This window comes from Chrysemys picta, chromosome 11, assembly GCF_011386835.1.
Source record: "Chrysemys picta bellii isolate R12L10 chromosome 11, ASM1138683v2, whole genome shotgun sequence".
Taxonomy (NCBI): Eukaryota; Metazoa; Chordata; order Testudines; family Emydidae; genus Chrysemys; species Chrysemys picta.
The window spans coordinates 27,362,455-27,386,464 of NC_088801.1; the positions used below are offsets into that span (position 1 = coordinate 27,362,455).

The following is a 24,010-nucleotide window of genomic DNA, read 5'->3' on the forward strand; positions in this document are numbered from 1 at the left end:
TGTCTTATTTTTTACGTGCACTACAGTGGGGAAAAAAAGGGATTGAGGCTAATTAAAAACCTAGTGCTATATTAAAACTTCAAAATAGTTCTAGTTTTTTAAAAGTTAAACAGAGGTTTGGAAAATAGAGGGGTGGAAATGGTGGTTAGGAGTTCCTCAGAATTACATAACTCATAAAAAGTACAAAAAAAAAGAAATAAGTAGTAATTACTGAAAATTGGAAAGAGGATGATCTTATTTTTATAAGTTGATTACGGGAAAGGAAAAGGGTTGAACTTTTATAAATGTTTAAAAGTTCATCCGAAATGGTGTTAAAGGTAGCTATTTTCTTTTTAAAAAATACCGAGCTAAAGTTTTCTTGATTGCGTTTGACTCTCTCCATCTCTGGAGTGACAGGTGTTGGGGTCCCAGTCCCCAAGCCCTCCTTGTACAACACCTGTGTGGCAATGAGGAAGTGTCAAAGAAAAAGAAGAAGCAAGTCAACAAATCTCCACTTAACATCATGTACATGTTAAGCATCAAGAATCCAGATTTTTCTATATCAATCCTGACCCCCAAACTAGGAAAAGTTAAAGGGAAAATTAACTAATATTGATGATTATGCAGTATTTGTGACCTCAGCTATGCACCCACAATTCCCATTAATAAGAGATGCGTGGGGAAATATGAAGGCACAAGTGGGCCAGATTCTGATTTAATTTGCTTTATTGTAAATCTGGAGTGATTTAATTGATTTTAATGGATATCTCCAGACTTGTACCAGTTTAAATGAGATCAGAGTAGCTTGTGGTAAGTACATGTATCAAAAAGTGTAACTACATTGTATTCTCCTAAGCGGCATAAGAATCTGAAGTCAGGACAGAATTTCAAAACTATGGTGTTTGAGTAGGTGTAAAATGAATTCAAACCTCCCCCCATATAAACAGGGACACAAAAAAGTTAATAATAAAAAAGCATCATGATGTAAAATTCATGAATTGTAGATGGCAATTCAAATGGAATGTATTAGGACCAGAAGAGTTTATCCTAGGGGATTGTGAGTACTATAATAAATCTTCATTATGTATGTAATTCTCTTCCTCTCTGGAACGACAGCAATGCTGCCCCGGGTCTGTTTACAAAGACCTGTAGGATACAAGAAAAGCATCCAACATGGCAACAACAAAAGAAAGACATGTCATGTTCTAATTACATTCTATTGCTTTAAAGAAAGGTTAGGTTTTATTTTACATTTGCACTGCACTAACATGGTGATGCCAAAGGCTGTTAGAAACATCTACTGTGTTATTGAGGAAGAGGATGGGAATCCACTCTGAACATCACATGTTTTTCAGTGGGGGAAATATGGTAGAGTAAATATGGTTAAAATTTCAGTGAAGGAACTATTTATAACTAAGTTAGACTGGGATGGAAAATTAAAATACTATACTAGGATGGTGACAGGTTTAGTGGTTCAGTTTTAAAAAAAAAAGGGCTGTGATTCAAAGCCCTGTGAAGGGTTAAAGGAAGAAATTTAATATGGAGGAGTTAACGGGATTGTTGTTTTCTTTTGGAAATACCGAGCTAACGATCTCTTGATTCCGTTTGACTCTCTCCATCTCTGGAGTGACAGGTGTTGGGATCCCAGTCCCCAAGCCCTCCTTGTACAACACCTGTGAGGTACAAGAAAGTATCCAAAAAAGTACTCAAACCAGGCAAGGTTATTAAGTCTGGCTATGTGGTGAACAGTGTTTAATAATAGTATTGACTATTCCACACTTCTAGAGGTGAATACTAAAGGCAGATGCATGGTGGTTGATTATTCCATAAATACTCAGAAGCTGGTGAGTTAAAATTAAAAAAACTTGCAGAAGGAAAATGCCATGTTAATTTCACTGCTGACCTCAGGGTGTGATTTTTGTATATAAAATTTTTATATAAAATTGTAAATCACTCAAAAGGTTAAAAACACAATGGGAATGGCAGGAGATGAGTTAAATATTTCATGTTGGTAGTTTTCTTCTAAATAATTGAAGAAACAAAGAATGGTTGTTAGGATGTTATTGTGAAAGGATGAGTTGTTTTATTTCTTTGAGAAATACCGTGCTAATGTGTTCTTGATTGCGTCTGACTCTTTCTATCTCTGGAGTCATAGGTGTTGGGATTCCTGTCCCGAGGTCCTCTTTGTACAACACCTGCAGAAAGAACATAAGCACCCACAGAGGTGATGAGAAGACTGCTCACTTTTCACAGAAACCTAAGTGAAGCTGGATATGTAGTTTGTTTGGATTACATGTAAATATGTGCACATTTTATTTTGGCTGCAGGTCTGTGTTTTTAAGGCCCTGGTTCAACAAAGTAGTTGGACAGGCATCTAATTTTAAGTACATGAACATACTGAAGTCAATGGGATTGCCCACTTAAAGTTACACACATGCTTAAATACATAGCTGATTTGGGGTCTAAAATTGTTGCAGTTCTTTAAAAAAACCACATTGATCTGGTTTTGAAAATTCCCATGTGCTATTTTTCCTGTAATTAACATTTTCAGAGATAGATATTTTATGTTATAGTGTCAACATATGGCTAAAATTCTTAGAGGGCTGTGTAATACATTTTGAAAGCACTGTATAGAGACAATGTGGCTCCACTTCACATGAAGTCCCCTTTCAAGATTTATCCTATCTCTGTGTCTTAACTATTAATAATACTCGAGTGCCTCCATTTCGTTTTAGTTTTCTGACGAGAAAGCGCATCTGAATTTCAGCTCTCATACAGTTAGATTCGTCTTCATTTGTAATTATTTGATCAAATAATTGCTTGCATTTTCATGAAAGGAAATTGCATATAAAATGCTTCAGTCCGAAGTCTGATCATAAGAACCAGAACTACAATTATGTTAGAGATATAACTTGTAAATCACTAAAATGGATGTACATTCTGCGTTATATGCCTTCAGTATGCCACCAAAACCAGAAAACGGTTAGAATATATAGTAAATAAGGCATTGAAAGCATGAGATGAGGTAAATCCAAGGTTAGCAAACACCAGTGTAGGTTGAAAATATAACCAGATTATGCAAAACTGAACTGTAAAAATCAATTAGTATCAGAAGGAGCTCAGAGGGAAAAGATGGGACAGAGGACAGGAAAGGGAAAGTTATTACTTAAAGGTTATTTACACTCACTTATAAGGACTTTGCCATCACTCAAGAGAATTCTTTTATAATGAATAACTGAGGTACCAATAAGCAAAGGACCACATCTGCTCATGAGTCTACATTCAATGCTCTCACTGAAGTTAAAAGGAATGTCACCTAAAAATCGACTCTAACAACAGAGTAACAAAGAAGGCCAAGATGCTGTTTATACTCAGAACTGTAACTGGATTTTGTGACAATTAATATGGCTCCAGATACTTTTAGTGAGATTTCCCTCCAACCATTCACAACACTGCAGAATTGTTTAAGAAACTACCTGACCATTTTTTATCATCTTAACCACATATTTAGAATTAAATCAGCTAAGTGGCTTAGTTTATCAAGCTCCAAGCTTGAGTAGTGAAGAAAATTGAATTCTAGTGCCCTGCTGGTGCTCATCATAAAGACTGAGAGGTACATTCTCCTTTCAACAGGCAAAAGCCATTAATGCTAATGGACACTAAAGCTTGAGCTCTGCAAAGGGCATACACCTCCCTGAAAGTCCTAGTTGGAAATGATAGTATTTATTAGAAAGGAAAGGAGGACTTTTAGTAATGCAAGCATAGTGTTATGACTGTGCAGGTCACACAGATGAGTGCAAAAAATATCAGCCACTACCGAGCTGATGTGCTTCTGTGCCTCTTTCACACGTTTCACTTCGGGAAGATCAGAAATTGGAATTCCTTTTCCAATACTTTCCTTATATTTAATCTGCAAAGTCACATACATTCAAAAAACAAAAATACTTAAAGCTCATTAAACATATACATATGGTATCCAATTACATGATAGAACAAAGAAACAGGTCATTTAAAACTTATTGAAACTTAAAGCATTACATACACCCATGTGGAAGGACAGTCTTCAAGGAAGATTCTGCCAAAACTGATCTGCATTATCAGGCTTCCTTAAGCCATCTCAGTGTGTCTAAAGGTAAACGGGCCGCATACAATGCAATGGGAATTAGAGAAAAAGCTAGGACATGCAGTGGGTTCAGACATGCATCCTTCTCCCCTGGGGACCTGTTTTTGCCATAAGTGAGATGACCTTGGTCATCTTTAAACAAGTGTATTCAATAAAGTTCAGTTGTCCATAAAGAAATCTTATCTTCCCTTCATAGGGAGCCATCTCCTTCTGAGACCCAAATTTCAATAAATTCTAATGTAATAGACAGGAGCAGAGGGTTTCTCTAGGGCACAGATGCTGAATCTTTTGGCTCTCAAGTCTTTAAAAAAGCCAGAGTTGCTGTGGCATCAAAAACTAATCAACCAATAATTGAACCCAGAGTAAAGAGGCAGACAATCTTAGCTTCTTAAAGTAAAATGTTCAAACCTGAGCCCAACATTTGGGCATCCAACTTGAGACACCTCAAGAGAGCATGGTATTTTGAAAGTGCTGATCACATGACTGCTAAAATTTGGGCCTAATTTGAGATGTATCACTTAGGCACCAAAAAAAAAAAAAAAAAATGAATTGTCAAAATTGCTAGTCACTTGAAAATCTTAGTCTAAGTGCCTAAAGTTAGGCACCTAAATCCATATTTAGCTACCCCAACAGAATTAGCTTGATTTCCAAAGATTTTGAGAACCTGCAGATCCCATTCATTTCAATAGGACCAGAGAGGTCTCTGCACTTTTGACCAATACAGCCATCCAGTTTAAAAGCAGGTATCTACTTTTAAAGTATTCTAGTCCTTTTCACAGTAAAGCTGTAAGCAGAGGGAATCTCAGCTACAGTTTAAGCTACCATTAATAGCTCTGTTTTATAATACTGTAGACTGAAATTGATTTTTAACATAAATCTAAATATACTGAACAGACCTGTCACCTTGCTACTTGCTTTCTATATGAATGTAGGTGTTCAAGTTTTGGATTTATGAGACATATACTATCCAACATGGGTGAGGCTGCATACAAAGGTCTATTTTAAAAAAATCAGTTTTGTCTCCTTTTTTTACAAGATGCAAAAACAACTTTCTCCCGAACAAATTTCTCTCACCATCATCAAGCAAACATTTTAATAAAGAGGCAAGCTTTAGTATCTCTTGCCCTAATATGACATCAGCATTCAAAGCATAAACTATATGTAGGCTAAATACTTAACATTGCATTTGCCAACGTGCATAAATAAATCCTTATTCATACTTTAGAATATTAAAACTTTTATGCAAAGTAAACTTGATATAAAAATGTGTTAAATTACACGTTTGGGGAGAGATTATAATTAGAACGAGAGCTTCCATGTTTTAGAAAAATATTATAATTAGCATATTGTTAATCATTAAAAAGATTTTCCTAGTAAGAGCTACCACAAATAAGGACATAAGAAAATAAAACTTTTTAAAGCTTGTTAGGAAACTATTTTTTGACAAATGGTAATAGGCAAAGACTCTAAGATAACCCTTAATTTCAAAAGTAATTCCAAAACTGCTGTTAGCACCGGATAAGGAAACGAGTGAGGAAGAGGAAATTATTTGAGTTGTATTAGCACAGGTAGAGTGTTAGAAATCCATTGTTTTGTACCGTGCTAATCGCGTCCTGGGTTCGTTTAATTCTCTGCATCTCAGGTGTCTTTTCAATAGCTGTTCCTGTTCCAATATCTTCTTTATATAAAATCTTAATATTCAGAACCAAGACAACAAAGTTAAGCACAGAAAACACAATATTGTCCCTCCTAGAGAGTGACTACAAAACATCTGAAAGTGGGTGGGCCAAACTAATATACAAAGGTACAGGCTCTGAGCCAATTCTGAGCTCTATCTGTAACAGGTGCAAAATAAGGTCAGTAAAGTTTATTTTGCCTACCTTGAAGAGTCCCTCCTTACTACAAGCAGTGACCCTTGTGGAAACAAAGGGTTTGGATCATTTTTATTTGCAGTAGCACATTTTATGGATAATAGTATTCCATTTTGTAGCATTTAGTTTAAGACTGAAATGTATCACTCTCCAGAGTTTGGACAGACTTCTGTTGTTAAATGTGCAATGTGACCAATGTGAACATGACACAAGAGAAATACTTAACTCCTTGAGATAAATCATGTGAAATGTGAAACAAATCAGGACAGACATAGTTGATTTACTGTTAAAAGATGACATTTGCATCACATCAAGATTGTTATACTACAAACTCACAGCACTAGATGGCCACATGACAAAATAAGGGTGAACACTAATAATACTGCACATAGGATAGCTTAACTGTCAAAACAGAAAGTGAGTGAGAAGTTTGGGCAAGCAGCAACAGATATGAGAGGTAGTAAAAGTCAGCTAACTAAAATAAGTGTAAAATTAGTATGAAACACTAAAGACCTGATGCTGCAAATTTTCATGCACATGCTTAATTTGAAGTATAAATAGCTCCACCGAAGTCAGTAAGGCTACACATGGACATAAGTGTATACAAGAAAAAGGTCTAAAAAGTGTTTTTAAAATATTAAAATTGATTATTTGAGTTAGCATTGAAAATGTGTAAAATAAATATACCGAGCTGAAATTCTTTTGGTTTTCTTTAACACGCAGTATTTCTGGTGTATCTTGTACCACTGTAACTTTTCCTTTACTGTTCTTTACATCCCACTGGTACTGAAGCTATTAAAAAAAAGAAAAGAAAAATGTGGTTGGGATATCAACTCTAGTCCATAAGAGTTTACTCTTGTCTTTTTAAAAGCTTTCTTTTTTTTAAAGATAGAAAATAAAAGATTTGTCAAGAATATATTCTGAGGAGACATTTAAACATCGTCACATGTGGTGGGATTTTTTACAATCCATGAACATAAAAGATACTCTCCCGGGTTGCAACTAATCAGAATAAAATTAGTAATAGATTCTTAAAATAAAATAAAAAAGTTCTATAAAGGTGACTACTGAGAACTAGGAAAAAATCACACCATTGAAAAATAATGTCATCCACCAGGCTCAACGGGTGGGAAACTTAATAATACCAGCAGTGAGGTGGACAGCCCCAAGAAAAAGGAGGGAGTGAATGCTAGAGGAACGCAGGGGTGATCCGTCTTCCACGGGAGAGGGGTTCTCTTCCTTCTATTGGCCAACCAGCGGCAGCTGGGAGTTGATTGCTTTGCTCCCCGCCTCCGTTTTAAATTTAAATTTTTGTCCACGTCTTTAGGGCTATGGCCATGGTTCTCAGCCCAATCAGCACACAGCTGTGACCCATGTGACAGCCTCAGGGCCATACGGGTAGTATAGCTATATTGTGTGGATGCAGTCCACATAACACATGGAGAGCTGCATATTTGGCCACAAGGGTAAATAGGTTGAGAACCACTGAGGTATGGCTACACTGTAGCTCAGAGTGAACGCCCCAGCCCACATAGAGAGACTCAGGCTAAGAGGACTCAAGCTAGTGTGCTAAAAACAGCAGTGTGATCATTATGGCTCTGGCAGAGACTTGGGCTAGCCATCCGAGTTCAGACCCGGGGTGTTGGATGGGCTTAAGAGCCCAAGCTGCTGCCCAAACAGCATCCATACTGCTATTTTTAGCACACTAGATCAAGCCTGCTAGCATAAGTCTGCCTCCCTGGGCTGGGAGGCTTGCTCTCAGCTGCAGTGTAGACATACCCTGGGACTCTCTTGCTCCATTTAAGCAGCCCCACCTTCCTTCCTTGTATTTTGTAGTATAGGAACTGTGTTTTTTAGGAGGCTGTGGGAAGGGCCTTCCTGACGATTTATGGGGCCCTATGCAGTATTATTAAACTGGTGCCCCTATGCCCAATGACAGCCCAGGCTTGCATGTGTATTTTAGATAAGGGTGGTCTTTTGAAGGATTTATTCAAAAAACTATACATCTGAAGATCCAAGCATTTAAGGCTAAAGATGAATACTCAGATTGTGCATCTAAAAATCTATGCAAGGATTTTTCAGAGATATGGTTTTATAATCTTCAGCAACACACTAATGAAATATTTTTAAAGCAAATTTTAAACTAAGGTAATGTAGACTAACATGTTCGGAGTAAATATTACAGTAATGCACAACTGCTTTTGTCAGTAAATTCAGAAATTGAGGCCTTGTCTACACTGCCACTTTACAGCGCTGAAACTTTCTCACGTAGGGGTGTGAAAATCACCCCCCTGAGTGATGTAAGTTTCAGTGCTGTAAAGTGGAAGTGTAGACAGTGCACCAGCACTGGGAGCCGCGCTGCCAGCGCTGCTAGCTACTCCCCTTGTGGAGGTGGTTTTACAGTGCTGGGCTCTCTCCCAGCACTGGTGCCGCGACTACACAGCAAGGTTATTTTAGGGGGGGGGGGTGTCACAGTATTGCCACTCTTACTTCTGCACAGACTTCAGAGCTGGGTGGCCAGAGACTGGCGGCTGTTGGCCAGGCACCCAACTCTGAAGGCAGCGCCCCGCCAGCACCAGCACAGAAGTAAGGGTAGCAGTACCGCAACACCCCCTACAATAACTTTTCATCCTCCCCTCCCCCACAACTCCTTTTTGGGTCAGCACCCCTACAATTACAATACTGTGAAATTTCAGATTTAAATAGCTGAAATCATGAAATTTAAAATTTTTAAAATCCTATGACCGTGAAATTGACCAAAATGGACTGTGAATTTGTAGGGCCATAAGGATAAGGGTCTTAAAACAGGACCAAGCTAATTAGATGGGAAATGGATGTTCTCTGTTGTATGACAATAAACAATGGCTTGGTATGTATACGTACAGTGCTAAAGTTCTTTTGGTTCTCACGGACTCTCAGCATATCGGGTGTGTCTATAACAGACAAGTAGTGTGACATGGTCCTTCCTGCATCTTCCTTATATTTTTTCTGTTAAATCAATGTTTAAAAAAAATAGTTTTCTGTTAAAGATAATAAAAAAATAGTATAGCATTATTTATTGCTGATTAATGCAAGTTTAAACAGTAGTGAGCAATTCAGTGGACGATACAAACACATAAAATAATCTTTATGCAGGATTTTTTTTTTTTTAAATGTTGACTGACGTTAATGTCGGTCAGAGATGCTAGTCTGACAGCTCTTTGGTAGCATATGTCCAGTGTTCTCTCCTGAATTTTGTTACAGCTGGTTAGTTTAATTTGCTTTAAGACAAAATCTGCTCTGAATTAATATCTGTTAATGATCAAGTAAGGGAGAGACTCACTGAGAATGAACAACAACCACGACTCTTTAAATCTCATTACCTGGCTTGAAAGGTTCTTGACTTGCTGGGCATGAATGATCTCTGGAGTATCGATAACAGAGGTGTAATTGGCTTTATCCATTTCTGCCAAATGCTTATATTTAATCTGTTGGAAAACATTTCAGTTAGGGACCCTCAATCATATCTATGACCACTGTCTTCTCTCATCTACTCAGAAAATACTCTTCATAAGGTTTCTTTTTAAAAAGTCATCAGGTTTTATGTCTGCGCTATTCACACTGACCTGACTGGCAATGTCAGTGGCATTCTTTGCCCTCATATAGTCTGGTGTTTCCAAAGCCAGGTCTGTCAGACCTCTTCCTTTGATTTCAAGCTCCAGTGCTTTCTTGTACTCTTTCTATGGGTGAAGAGAATAATTTGAAAAAAAATATATATGTGGAATGGGATGGCGCTGGCAAGTTTAACTAGAGTCTCATTACAAAAAGTCCATCATCTAGAAATGGCACATGACACTCATCCACACAAAACCACAAAATTAAATTTAAATATATTGACTCATGACAGTTTATTTTCCATAAAAACTAAGTAAATGCTCAGAACAGACAACACAATACAGCAGTAAATGGACAAATGTCATGAGCCAGGTTTATTTCAAGGTTGGGCTGACGGTGGCATCATAAACCTTGGAGCAAAGTCTCAGGGCAGAAATTCCCTAGGGGACCAGGTTGTGGGAAGTAGGGACCAGCCACTTGTGCTGGGAGGTGGGCAATTAGACGCTAGTGCTGTCTGAAAAATGTCTGATAACTGCTTCAGAACCTCTGGAATTAAATGTTGCCCCCCGATGGTAACTATGTGAAGCATAGTAGCAGAAACACTAGGGTGAATCTTCCCTGGGGTTCAAAGGATTTATTTGGTGCAAGTCAGTGTAATTTACACCAGAAACTTTGCTACATTTGGCCCATTATCAGTTGTAATATAAATTATGGTAATAAAATAAACTTTAACTGCACAAATTTGCTGCAGCATCAATACAAATATATTACATATTCAAATATCCCCTTTGCCAGTTATCAGGTACATTTAATTTGAAGTATTACATTGACATACCATAATAATGATAATAATAATAATAATTTGCACTTGGAAGTCTTTTATCCAATGGTGGTGAAGCCTTTAGAAACATGAGTTAACTTAGCTACTCCTGTGACGTGGTTACTGTGAAATACCTCTATTACAGATATGCAGTGTAGTTAAAGTGATTTGCACAAGTTCAGACAGAAAGTCAGTTGCAGAGTCATGAATAGTGCCCAACAAGTGCTGGCTCCCATTCTCCAGCTCACTGGAACACTCTTCCCTTCCCCAAAGGCCATGTCTAGCAACATTTGTCATTCTGTGTTAACGTCACCTTGTGCATTAATGACGTGGAATGGTTCTAGTTCCAGTCAGGCCTTATTCCAGCTAGCTATTTGACTTACCTCATTTAGGATATGAGTTGCATTCTTTGCTCTTAACATGTCTGGAGTCTCCTCCAAGAGTGTCATACCTTTACCTCTGACACCTTCCTCTAGATCCCTCCTGTATTCTTTCTATAGGAAAAAAAAAAAGAAGGGAAACTGCAGAAATAGACTAGACATCGTTCCGCTACTCTGATGTAAAGAAAAAATGAGACCGAGTAAGGTTTTTGTTTGTTTGTTTTGTTTTAAGTAACAAAGAATATTGTTTGGAGTTATACACTCTCTAAAGACAGAGATCAGAACTCATTCTAAACTCTTATGGATGCACACACACACACACACACACACACACACACACACACACACACGAACAATTATGCTGATGTAAAGGGACACAATAAATGTGAATACAGTTAACAATTAGTGGAATTAACATATGCAACAAATTACATCATGGTACAAAGACATCTGAAAATATACTTAACATACATGGGTAAGCAGTGAGGGAATATACTGGTGAGGTTAATTAGTGGAATTATTTGGCTCAATAGAGGAAGTAAATGCAGAGTAGCTGCTACCTCGCTTGCTATTTTGGTTGCATATTTGACATGTAAGAAAGATGGTGTAATCTCCAGGCCAGCAAGGTTTCTGCCTTTAATGGACTCTTCATAGTCCTTCTTATATTCTTTCTAATATGAGTAGGAAGAAGGAGAAAAAAGCAAATAGAGCAAATATTTATTACTTTTTTCATATCGCTTCAAAATAAATGCACCAGGACAAAAGAGCAACTTCTAATTATCTCCATTGATTTCACAGTGTCACCATCTCCAGGAAGGTAACTGTGGGCATAACCCTGCTCCCACTGATGTCTATGAAACAGCTCTCATTGGCTTCAATGGAAGCTGGAGCTGACCCTATATCAGAAGTGTTTCTAATTGTCTGTATATGGCAAGAAGTTCAAACAATCCATGGAAGTTCAAACAATCCAAACAGCATGACAGACCACCTTATACAAGTGTGTTTCAACATGTATAAGTTTCTCAATGTGACAAAACAAGATCAAAACTTAAAGCTGATAAGAAATAACTGCTTGAAAGGATAGAATGACAGGCCAATGAAAAATACTGTGATAGAGACAAACAGCAATTAAACAGAGTTGCTGAAAAATATAGGTGTCCAATAAGAATGATATCCTGAGCACTTACATTTACAGTTTGAAAAATCTTCCCAAGACTGTGATAACTCATGTAATACATTCTGCTGCAAGACCTTCAGTAAAATGGTAATCTCACACTATATTTCTCCCATAGATTCAAAGCTATTGGTCAAGTATGGGCTACTTTATTACAGTTTGTTGATGTAAGTAGAGTGTCAAAGGTACATCCTTTATAGTTACACACTGAAATCCCTTGAATTAATGAAGTATGATTCCATTGGTAATGCAGGTATACTGGAACTTACATTACAATGTAACTATAGTATACAGGGCACAACACGATTCAAGGTTTACCCCCAACCATTTTCAGTTCACTGTGAAAACGTAACAATGAAACAGCTCTATACAGAGGTTTCCTAAATCTAACTCTACTGAGTTCACTGATGAAGCATCTTACCTCACTCTGCATGTGCTGAGATTCCATAGCAGTGATATATGTTGGAGTTTCAAAGTCCAGCATGGCTTTTCCTTTTTCCTTTTCATACTTCTCCTTGTATTTCACCTGACAACAGGAGACCCAAGTTAGGCTCCAAATTACCAGAGAAGCAGCTGCTATACCAGCTCATGGACCTATAGGTTTCTGTTTCGTTCAGTCAATAGACTTCCATTAGAAAATGAACTGCAGTCTCTGGCTCTCTCACTGAAATGCACAGGGCTCCTATTTGCTGCCATCACAGGTTAAAGACATGGAAGGGACAGACTTGCTATTGTGTCAAAAACATGCATACATATAGTGAGCGTTCAATAGGAATAGATGAGCAAATGTTTCTACCTGACTTCTGTGTTCCTGCTTGTATAGTTTGCATAAAGCAGGTTGACACCGGGCTCATTCTGTATCAGAGAGAGCCCTCTAGGGGTAATTGCAGTGACTATTTGACATTGAAAGTAAATGGATGAATGAGAAACACTTGACCAACTTACTTGACTCTGTAGTTCTGTAGCCTCCTTTAGATGAAGCTGTTCAAGGTTATCTGGCACCACATGGTAGTGACCCTTACTCGTCTCATATTGCTTCTTGTACTGGTACTGAAGGGAAGGCATCAAGTACCACCTCAATAAAAACCTGATCAGGTCTACTTCCTAGGCCCAACTAATGCACACACTTCAATGGCACATCAAATAGCAATTAGAAATCTAACAACACGAGGGAGGTGGGGGGAAAACAACCCCCAAATAGATTTATTTCTAAAGATTTGGGATGGACAGTTGTCCTTTCTGATAATCTCAAAATGGATCAAGATTTTATTTTACACCAGGAAAAGAAAAGAAATAGGGTTATGTCATGTAATAATGACTGATCTTTTATATCATTCTGAAGTGCTATATTAGACAGAGTCATCATTATGTGATACTACAGCAGGGTGATATTAAACACAAAAATCCCATTAAAAACAGTAAAAAAAGAAAGTCACAAATAATAATAAATAGGAAAGAATTGCCAAAAAAAAGGAGGACAAAATGGAAACGAAACCTGGTATTTGTTAGTGAGATATGATCAGTCAAAAATGTAAAAAATGACTACAGTTAAAAAATGGTTAGAGGTTTTAAAATAATAGCAGTTCTACATGTATAGATTTCAGTGTCCAAAGGCTGGATGTATTAATTTTGCTAGTTGGCTAGGTAATAATCATTAGGTAGGAGAGGAAGAGATCACTACCAGGTGATGTCCTCGGAACAGTAAAGGAGGGAGCTGTTATAGAAATTGTTAGCAGAGGTCAATACAGAATGGGAATAGAAAATCAAATAGATCTCAGGTTAGTTAATGAGCTTACAGCACTGGCGAGTTGACTTGTACCCAGGACATGGTTCATTATCAGCGATTCTGACATGTCTGTCACAGGCTTGTGAAGTTTCTTTAGATCTGCCTTATATTTAACCTACAGGAATGAAATATCAAACAACATCAGGAAAGAAGACTGCAAATAAAGCTTTTAACATATAATGTATTAGTAACACAAAGTAGGCCTCTGCTAGTCAAAGCCAAAATTTTAAACCCCCCCCCTGAAAAATGCAAAAGATTCTAATGAGTTGGCATACCTCACTAGCAATGTTGTGAGCATCTTTCAAGGTCTTGTAGATCTTGGCCTCCTTCAAGTCATACTTCGGCCTCTTACCCTTCTCCTTGTCAAACTTCGCTTTATACTTCAACTAATGGAAAACAACAAAGCATTTCCATTATTCCAGAACATTAGCCTGTCTTGGGCCAGAGACTGAAGAAGCTCACATTCACAAAGAGTCTGATGGCAAACAGAGGATTAAAAAATGCAATAATTTTAAGACATCCATTGGAATAAAAGATCTTTTAGAGATCACCTGATATGGGAAAGAAAATGCACATTCTGTTTTTACAAGACACCATTCATAGCTTTCATTCAATGCACAGGTTTTAGCTCCTCACATGCAGATAAGGCTGGTAAATTGAAAAAGATTTTTTTTTAAAGTTGACAAAAAAATAGCTAAATAAGATAGGCCCATGTTCATATCAGTGGGAGTTGTGCAGGCATGTATGACTGCAGAATCCAACCCAAAGGGACCAACTGGCAATTGTACAAAGAGTGGTTAGAGAAGCTTAATATGGGTATCTTAGAGAAGAGGGAGATTTGAAAACTACCTAACTACTCAAGAGGTAGTAGCATAAACGAAGCAGCAGAAATATTTTCAGGTGCATAATGAAGATACTACAATTCATCTTAATCAAAAAGAGGTGATACATACCAAAAGGGAGAGTGGTCATATCTTCAGAAAGGGTAAATTTAAACTAATCATTAGGAACTGGGGTGCACAACAGGCTAAGCAAGATCCCTAGACCCACTCTGAATTAAGGTGGAGGCTCAGGTTAAACCATAACCATGAACATCAATGCAAGTCCATGAAAGTTCAACAGACATAAGGTGAAATCCTGGCCCTGTTGAAATCAATGGGAATTTTGCCACTGACTTTAATGGGACGAAGATTTCACACATGGTGATCTGCTCTCTCTCACTGGCTCTAGGTTTACATGCAGGTAACTATTTCCTGTGGACCTACAGGGGATGACCACTGTTCCCAATGTCTACAAATACACAGGACAGGGACCCTTGCACTCCAATTAGGGACACGTTTTGAACAGGAAAGTCATTTTGCCATTGGGGGTTGCTGAGGTACTTTCAGCAGAGATCTTAAAGTGTACATGAGATCTTGCAGTTAGGACCAAATACTGATCCCACTGAAGTCGAAACTCCAACTAGTTGGCTCTCAAGAGTTTAGGGTTCAATTCTGGCTTTTACAATCAGAGCCCACATTGTAGATGTGGGTGGGTGAGAGTCGGTGGGTGTGTGGCCATTCTAACTCAGCTGCAGCCAGCAGAGATATTCTATGTGCTGCCCCTTGCTGAGCCACAGGTGGGTGTGGAAAGGGGGTGAGGCAATGACACCTCCTTTCCCTCACCCACAGACACATCCTGCGCGAGGGTAAGAGACTGTGGCAGGTGAGGAAGGGACAGGAGGCCCTTTCCAGCACGAGCCATCAATAATTCTCCAGTAAAAATAAATCCACAAGTGCTATTTATACAAATAACCAAATGAAACAAGTCATCTACAGAAGAGCTGACGGACACAGCTGATGAAAGGAATGGATCATGCTGGGAATTATACCTATGCTTTAAACACGTTTACAGAAATAGTAGCATACAGTTCCATATTAGTAAAAGCAAAAGATGCTTCAATGCATAGATAAATCACATTCCACTTATTCTTGGCTTTTACATTCTTTAGCATATTTTATCCATACAGTCTCATGCTCTACACCAGCTCTATACTTGCTGTAAGAAAACAAAGAACATCAATATTTTTTGCCATTCAAGAGCAACGCTTAGTGTCTGATTCTGATATCACAATGGTGTAAATGCACTAAAGTCCATGGAGACACACTGGTGTAATAATCAGAATCAGGCCCACATGTCAAAGTAGAGTAGTTTACATTTGCTTAACTCATAAGAAAAGAAATGATCACAGAAGGGGGAAACTAAACATAGCTCCAAATTAAAAATAATTACAACAGACACACAGAGAAAACAAAAAAGGGTGAATGGTTAGAGAACGTAATGGGTACATGTCTTGTAAAAGTAGGATAACAAGATGGGTGAGATGCTGCTTCTCTAATAGGAAATGCCCAGAAAAGTAAACATGACAAAGAAGACAACAATGGAGACATGCCACATCAATTTCAAGACTCAACGAACTCGGTTTCTTTCAAGATGAAAATCAAGCCAGCTAAAAAAAAGTTACTCAAAGACCAAGGGAAGGTCTGGTCATACTTAAAAACAGAATTGAAGCTAAAACACATAAAAAGGAGTGCTGTTCATTACTGATGAGTTATGCTGCTTTTCTTCTTTTCCTTGTAAAGTCTGTTTTATGGAGCAAGTGTGCGCTTAATAGGCACCCAGCTCCAAGGAAAGATTCTTATTACTTGACAAATATAGCAGGTGATGTTTAGACATGCTGCAGTTGCATGCAGTAATCACATGTAGACATGGAAAAACAGCAAAACCCCTTTTTTCCCCTTTGGAAATATTTGAGCAAAATAGGCTGTGGAATCTGTGCACTGCCAGTTCACACCCTGTGACACAGACATAATACCCATGATTTCTGAGGTGGGAAGGAGTATTAGAAAATATGTGCCCTGAAATAATTGTAATCCGAATTTATTTTGCCAGAGGTTTGGGGCCAAATTTACAGAAACATACTGGCTGCATTGTACCACTCTGACACTATGAAGCTAAGTGAATGGGTGAACCTCATCCTGTCATGTTGAAAATGACATACATCATCATCACATGCACCGTGTGTTGAAAATGACATACAGCATCATCGCATTCCTGACAATATTTTGGCTGATGTAAATTGGCACAATTCCATTGACTTCCTATGACCCTGATCCTCAGGTGTGGCCAACAACAGGTCTGGGGTATAGATCCTGGGGCCAGCAACTGAATAATCTCTCTTGGTTTCCAATGAAATAACAAGAGCACATTACAGGGATTCACATAAACCCTATTCTGACCAGATCAGTGCAGAAGGAAACAATCTGACCTCAATGAATGATCTGTAGCATAGCAGAGGATCTCATTGACTGAGTCAGAGCACATGGGAGCAGGTATCAGGGTTTCCGATTGTTTTTCTGATTACTGTAAAAACAGTAAAGGAATGTCTTTTTACAAATCCCCATTAAGGCAATGGACTCCACACTGTTTTCATTGGCCATTATGCCTAGGTAGAAGAGTGTGTACAAACTGCGGAGCAACCTAAAGTAACACAAATACATGCTGCAAAATCTAAATGCACGAGGGATTAAGACTTCTTTGCTTTTGCAGTTCAGTATCAGATCCTTAACTCCATCTCAGTGTGATTTTGTATCTTTCAGTTTAAGCACTGTCATCTAACGGCACATATTTTCCCATTTCCTATGTTGTCTTTAAGAGAGCAAGACCCCACCAAATTCAGCTTATATAGCTGCATTTTTTTCAATTTAAATCCTAAGAGCAGAATTCCAGCCTTGGCTGTGTGTTTTGGAGACATCCATTAAAATCACTGGAAGCTGCACCAAGGGCAAGGGTAGAATTTGGCTTCAAGTTCTACCCACTGTAAATTGGTTTAGTCAAATTCCCCACTCACAGAGTTCCCATGCACAGTCTTTGCACTGGAAAAAAAGAGGTGTTAGCCAAATGGTCAGCTTCACAAATTTTTGGTGCATTCCACACTTTCGACACAAAGACTGCAGAAAAAATAGTGCAACTGGTGCATTATTGGTACAATTCAGGCTGATTGTCTTGTGCTAGGAATGACACAGGTCATATACAACATAGAAGAAGGTACAGAAAAGTGACATTCCCTTTTGTGTCACTTAAATCCATCTTACATGACTACTTAGGACATTAGCTTTCTTAAAGTGTCTCATCATTGGTGTATCATAAGATGCTGCTCCATGCCCTCTCATGTGTCCTTTGAGGTATTCCACCTATAATGCGTAGCAAGATAGCAAGATCAGAACAGCAGACCATCACAGGGATCAAGCATAAAGTTGTGTGAGAGAACCAAGTGGTGGTGAGGTCCTGGTTGAAAAATTCCCACAGGAAACAGCAAGAGTAAGATCCACACTAACTGATGTTCCAGATTATTTTACAGATAAAGGAAGTTTATACTAACATGATGTATTCACTTAAAAATAAAAGGTAATGAATTATTTGAAAGACATACATTAAAATAATTCCTTATCTCGAATAGTCAAATGGAAAGGATATTAGAAATCTCTAATGTAAAATAATAGCTTGCACTTGTATATATAGTGATTACAACCTGATCATTACAAACTACTTCACAAAGGTGGGTAAGCAGTATTATCATCCCCATTTTACAGATGGGATGAAGTGAAGCACAAAGAGCGAGTTTTCAAAAATGACCTCTAATTTTGGGTGCCCAATTTTAGACTTCAGCATTCAGGGATTATTTTCCAAATTCTAATACCAACAGAGCAACTCAGATGTTTGTCATTTATTTCTACATGGTAGGTTTCCCTGAAGATACACTTCCTCTTGTGTAAAGTTCTTTATGCTGAACATTTCAGAGGGACTACAAGTGACATATTCTTAATACGATGGAGACATAAGAAATTTGTGTCAAGAAAAGTGAAGAATGCAGAAAAGAGGACAGACAAAGAAACCACAAAAGAAGCAAGGCCCAACCTCCCCGCTCCCAAAAACCATCTCTCAAGGGCTCAGTTCTGCTCCCATTGAAGTCAGCTGAGCTTTAGCCATTGGGCATGATTCTCCGCCATCTTGCAAAACTCTTGTATGCTCACTTTGCACAGATGTGAATGACTACAATGCAAGGGAAGAGTGACTTAAGACCCATTTACATCACTGAAAGCTATATCAGTCCCATTATACACAGAATACCCCTTAGACAAACATTTGCTGCTTCTTTAATAAAGCACACAAACTCTGCCCAATGAGTTACTTTTTTCAAATTAAGTTACCATACTCCCCTTAAAATGATCTAGAATTATTTCCATCTTCAATTCTGAAGTGGTTGAAAAAGTCTACTGACTTCTGTCCCAGAAGTATCTGAACTCATGCCATTATTCACACCGCTCCAAAATTTGCAAACATTTATTATTACCTGGCTAGTAAGCTTGGACACCTCCTTAGCAAGTTCCATATCTGGACGTCCCAGCATGCTTACACCAAGGCAAGCCTCTCCTCGAGCCTTGGCTTTGTATTGAATCTATTGAAGACAAATCAATCAGTACAGAAAAATGTTTAGCTTTTAATGATAAAATGCAAACACCTCCACATGTTGTTCTAATAATTTATATTGATACAGTTTGCTATAGGAAAAATACTGCTAAGGAGGTACACAGGAGATTTACAAAATACTCACATCACTGATTAACTTGGCAGCTTGGGTTGCTTTCTTAATATCTGGTCGATCTGCTATAGATGTGTAATGGAGCTGTGACTTAGCATCTTTTTTGTATTGAACCTAATCAATGAAAACAAACAGAGGAAAGTGGATTACTCTAGTGTTTACTGATAGAATCATAGAAACATAGAATATCAGGGTTGGAAGGGACCTCAGGAGGTCATCTAGTCCAACCCCCTGCTCAAAGCAGGACCAAGCCCCAACTAAATCATCCAGGCCAGGGCTTTGTCAAGCCTGACTTTAAAAACCTCTAAGGAAGAAGCTTCCACTACCTCCCTAGGTAACCCATTCCAGTGCTTCACCACGCTCCTATTGAAAAAGTTTTTCCTAATATCCAAGCTAAACCTCCCCCACTGCAACTTGAGACCATTACTCCTTTTTCTGTCATCTGGTACCACTGAGAACAGTCTAGATCCATCCTCTTTGGGTTTTTTTTTTCAGCTAGTTGAAAGCAGCTATCAAATCCCCCCTCATTCTTCTCTTCTGCAGACTAAACAACCCCAGTTCCCTCAGCCTCTCCTCCTAAGTCATGTGCTCCAGCCCCCTAATCATTTTTGTTGCCCTCCACTGGACTCTTTCCAATTTTTCCACATCCTTCTTGTAGTGTGGAGTCCAAAACTGGACACAGTACTCCAGATGAGGCCTCACCAATGTTGAATAGAGGGGAATGATCACGTCCCTTGATCTGCTGGCAATGCCCCTACTTATACAGCCCAAAATGCCATTAGCCTTCTTGGCAACAAGGGCACACTGTTGACTCATATCCAGCTTCTCGTCCACTGTAACCCTAGGTCCTTTTCTGCAGAACTGCTGCCTAGCCACTTGGTCCCTAGTCTGTAGCAGTGCATGGGATTCTTCTGTCCTAAGTGCAGGACTCTGCACTTGTCCTTGTTGAACCTCATCAGATTTCTTTGGTCCAATCCTCTAATTTGTCTAGGTCCCTCTGTATCCTATTCCTACTCTCCAGTGTATCTACCACTCCTCCCAGTTTAGTGTCATCTAGCCACTGAGAACCCAGTATTGCTGTGAAAGTTAGTTGGAGTTTTGCCACTGATTTCACTGAGAATAGATCTTTGGGACCAGCTTTTGTAAGTCATTTTCAAATGAAGTAATAAATATCATGCAATTTTAACTGTATATGAAAAAAATTAAAGAAAACATTATTGTGGAGTCACTTATTTGCGAGCAAACTATTTTAATTCCCAATCACATTGTCCAGAGATAGCCTTTATTTCTCTAGGTGAAATTCTCTGCCTACACATAATTTCATGCATATTTCCCTTGCAAAATGGAGACCAATTTGATTTTTCTGATTTGAGAATTACTCTAATTGAAAATGGTCATATGGGCTGTTTGCTTGATGTAAATGCAGGACAAACTTACAATACTCTGTTTCTTAGCAACTTCCATGGCATGTTTCACCTCAGGAGGCTCCAGCATGATGGAATAGTTGGACTTGCCTTTCTCCTTCACAAACTTCTTTTTATAGTTTGTCTGTGTGGAGCAAAAAGGTTTTGTATTATATGTCACTCATTAGTCCCACAAGGAGCTGTGTTCTTATGACACTCACAATAACGCCTCACAGAAGCCAACTGAGCTAGCCAGAGATATCACTTACTTCTTCTAAACATGCATCAGCAGAGACAAGGAAACCTGGTTCCCTGCAGTGTTTAGAAATATCCATACACATCCCGCTGAACCCCTCTGCAGCATTTGATACCTCCAATCACCAAATATCCCTATCCCACCTCTAGGAAACTGAAGGGCTGACTGGAAATGCCCTGAAATGGTTCCAGTCCTTCCTGTCTAATCAAAGGCTTCTGTGGTAGCGTCTTCCAACACTCCATCCTTTCATGGGAATGGTAGGAGGTTAACAGATGCCGGTGAATATGCACCTGTAACAGGCCATAACCTGCCCATTACAATTTACAGTCTCAACAGCAGTTCTCCAATCCAGCCTGAAGACAATGTGTTAGAGCTGGAAATGGAAATAAGACTGATAGCAGGAAGATGTCTCTTGAAATATTTTAAAAGATATTAACCCAACCAAAGGGACATTGTTTATTGCCACCAACAAAATCTTTACCACTTAGAAAAAGCGAGGATCCAGAGTGCCTGCTAATGCATAATACTTTGGAAGCAGCTTACAGCGTCAAAGGTTACCTAAAGCATGTCTGAGGGGATCCCTCACAGTTAATAACTATGAGATGTGATGTTTTGGGCCCTGATGCAGCAAAGCATTTAAGCATATGCTTAACTTTAAGGTCGTGAGCAGTTCTATTGATTTCAAATGTCTCACTAGACAGAAATTAGAAAATGCATATGGAGGAATGTAAAAAAATGCTTCATATGATCAAATAAATACTGTGAATGTAGCAATAGCAAAATTCTACATGAGCAATAAATGTTGCACTATACTTGTCACGCACCTCACTGACATTCTTGGTCACCTCTTTGACACGAACAGTGTCCTGTGTCTCAGGCAGGGTTGTATAAGAACCATGCGGAAGCTGCCTCTTACTTTGCTCTTTGTATTTGTTCTGAATGCATAGAGAAAAAAATAGTTGAAAGAAATATATGGTATAAGAAGGAACTATTTATGAAGACAAACAATATTGCATGTGGTACCTCAGATACAAGAGAGCTGACACACTTAGAGAGGAGGATCTGAGGTGTGTCTGGGACAGCAAGGCATGTTCCCCTAGCCTTGTTATGCTTCTCTTTGTATTTTACCTGGAGGAGAGAAAGATGTTATTTTACGCAAATTATTTGTCTTCTGCTGACTTTAAAAATAGGCTTCAAATATACTCATCTTACTGTATATGGCAGAGCCTTGCAAACCCACTGATGTGAGTAAGGGTTTTCAGGATTAGGCCCATAGTTTGATTTGTTTGTCAACTTTTTGTCAACTGTTTGTCCAACCTATATATTCCTACACATCTCACTAGAGCTTAAACTCAGATCTTGTTACTGTATTGCCAACATTTATTCTACAGGCATGGTACTATGCCCAAATGAAAGCAGCAGCTTTGGTTTTAAGTATGTACGCATAATACATGCATTTCAATGTATGGAGTTTAAACCTTTGTCAAAACCAGAATAATTTATTTACCATAAAAGTTGGGTATTTGGATAAAAAGGGCCACATATCTGAACTGCCTCTAGTTTATGTTTGCAAATCAACCAGACCAAACCAATGAGGTTTGCAAGACCAAAACCATCCCAGATTTTGTCAATTTGTTAATAAAATTAACAAACAAGCCTAAATAATGAAATATGAAATTCTGAGCAAAATTTTCAAATCTAGATTTCTAAAGTTAGATTCCCTAAGTCCTTATTTAAATGCCTAAATAGAAGTGGCATATTTTTCAGAGATATTGAGCAACCCCTGCTCCTATTTAGGAACCAAGGTTCGGAAACTATGCCCAGATGAAATTATCTACAACAAATTTCTACAGAATGACATTCACAAACTCCAGAGTTTCCATTTTGATGGTATTATATTTACAAAAACAACTGGACACACAACGTAGGTTTTAGGTTCCTTAAATAGCATGTAAACTGTTAGCAAAGGAATAAACAAAGTAGAAGTTCAAATACTTACATCGCTTGACAGGATGGCATTCTTCAAAGCCAAAACTGTATTTTTGTCATCTGTGACAGATAGTTTGCATCCCCTAAGGAACTCTCGGTCTAGCTTGTAGTCATACTGTCAGACAAGAAAAGAAAAGCTGACAAAAAGTACCCCAAACCGTTGCTGTGAAAGAGTGATGGGGTGTGGGAGGGAGGGAGCATAAGCTAATACAATATTTTCTAGTTTCCTCACATCACTCTGTTGCAGGGATGCCTTGGCTGCTTGGAGAAAGTCAGGTCTATCAACAGTCCATTGCCAATGAGCCTTGGTTGCTTCATATTTCTTCTTGTAATCCAGCTGTTTAAAAAGAAACATTAATGAAAATCATATCATTCATAAACTCAATATATACAGAGCCTATTTCTCCCCTTGCCTGAACAACTGCATGAGAATTGGGGGAAAGGAAGGAAGTCATGCTTGGAAAAGTACACATCCATGAAAGCAGCACTTTTGGGATGTGCTTCTCTTCTGAGTCATGGACAATGCAGAGGAAGTCTATTTGTGCTGATTTTTTTTCCTGCCAGGTTGAAGGAGCATATGCAGGATTGAAAAGTGGGCATGGCCTTGAAGAAAGTGGATGTGTTATCTCACTAGCCTTCTCAGTGCATCCTGGACCCACCCAATGGTGTGAAGCCCTTCAGCCTTCCTATGTAGAACTTATGCTAGCTACAAGATTAAATAAATTAGCATGGAAAATACTAGGAGCACCTACACCTCCATGCCTGAGGAATTAGGAGGTGCCTGAGGAATAATTGGTGTTTGTGCTACATGTTAGAAATTTTGTGTGCATGGATAATGCTTTGTAAATTCAGCATTTCATTTCAGCCTGTGATAAAACACCACATTCTTCAAAGATCATCAAAATTATCTGTTAAGCAAAAGAACACAAAGACCATATTGGGGGTTTCAGCAAAATCCACACTTAATGGAGATGTTCCGAATAAAATTTTCTAT

At 38.4% G+C, this 24,010-nt stretch overlaps 1 protein-coding gene across 50 annotated transcripts in view; it reads right to left on the minus strand.

The window, feature by feature from the left end:
* NEB (nebulin) overlaps window positions 1-24,010 on the minus strand; it is a 204,642-nt gene that overhangs the window by 22,562 nt on the left and 158,070 nt on the right. For 10 of the 50 annotated variants that reach the window (XM_065561696.1, XM_065561692.1, XM_065561680.1 and 7 more), the window contains exons 132-152: window positions 23,249-23,353; window positions 23,027-23,131; window positions 22,051-22,155; window positions 21,852-21,962; window positions 20,806-20,916; window positions 19,381-19,482; window positions 19,120-19,224; window positions 17,861-17,959; window positions 14,003-14,113; window positions 13,738-13,842; window positions 12,887-12,991; window positions 12,363-12,467; window positions 11,328-11,438; window positions 10,771-10,881; window positions 9,579-9,692; window positions 9,336-9,440; window positions 8,857-8,961; window positions 6,661-6,765; window positions 5,701-5,793; window positions 3,797-3,889; window positions 2,082-2,174 (exon numbers count right to left, since the gene is read on the minus strand). In XM_065561696.1, the coding sequence (XP_065417768.1) occupies window positions 2,082-2,174; window positions 3,797-3,889; window positions 5,701-5,793; window positions 6,661-6,765; window positions 8,857-8,961; window positions 9,336-9,440; window positions 9,579-9,692; window positions 10,771-10,881; window positions 11,328-11,438; window positions 12,363-12,467; window positions 12,887-12,991; window positions 13,738-13,842; window positions 14,003-14,113; window positions 17,861-17,959; window positions 19,120-19,224; window positions 19,381-19,482; window positions 20,806-20,916; window positions 21,852-21,962; window positions 22,051-22,155; window positions 23,027-23,131; window positions 23,249-23,353 (2,199 nt within the window). Of the gene's footprint in view, window positions 1-343; window positions 437-1,559; window positions 1,653-2,081; window positions 2,175-3,796; window positions 3,890-5,700; window positions 5,794-6,660; window positions 6,766-8,856; window positions 8,962-9,335; window positions 9,441-9,578; window positions 9,693-10,770; window positions 10,882-11,327; window positions 11,439-12,362; window positions 12,468-12,886; window positions 12,992-13,737; window positions 13,843-14,002; window positions 14,114-17,860; window positions 17,960-19,119; window positions 19,225-19,380; window positions 19,483-20,805; window positions 20,917-21,851; window positions 21,963-22,050; window positions 22,156-23,026; window positions 23,132-23,248; window positions 23,354-24,010 lie in introns of all 50 variants that reach the window. The other 40 variants (XM_065561701.1, XM_065561698.1, XM_065561694.1 and 37 more) reach the window with 11 other exon arrangements.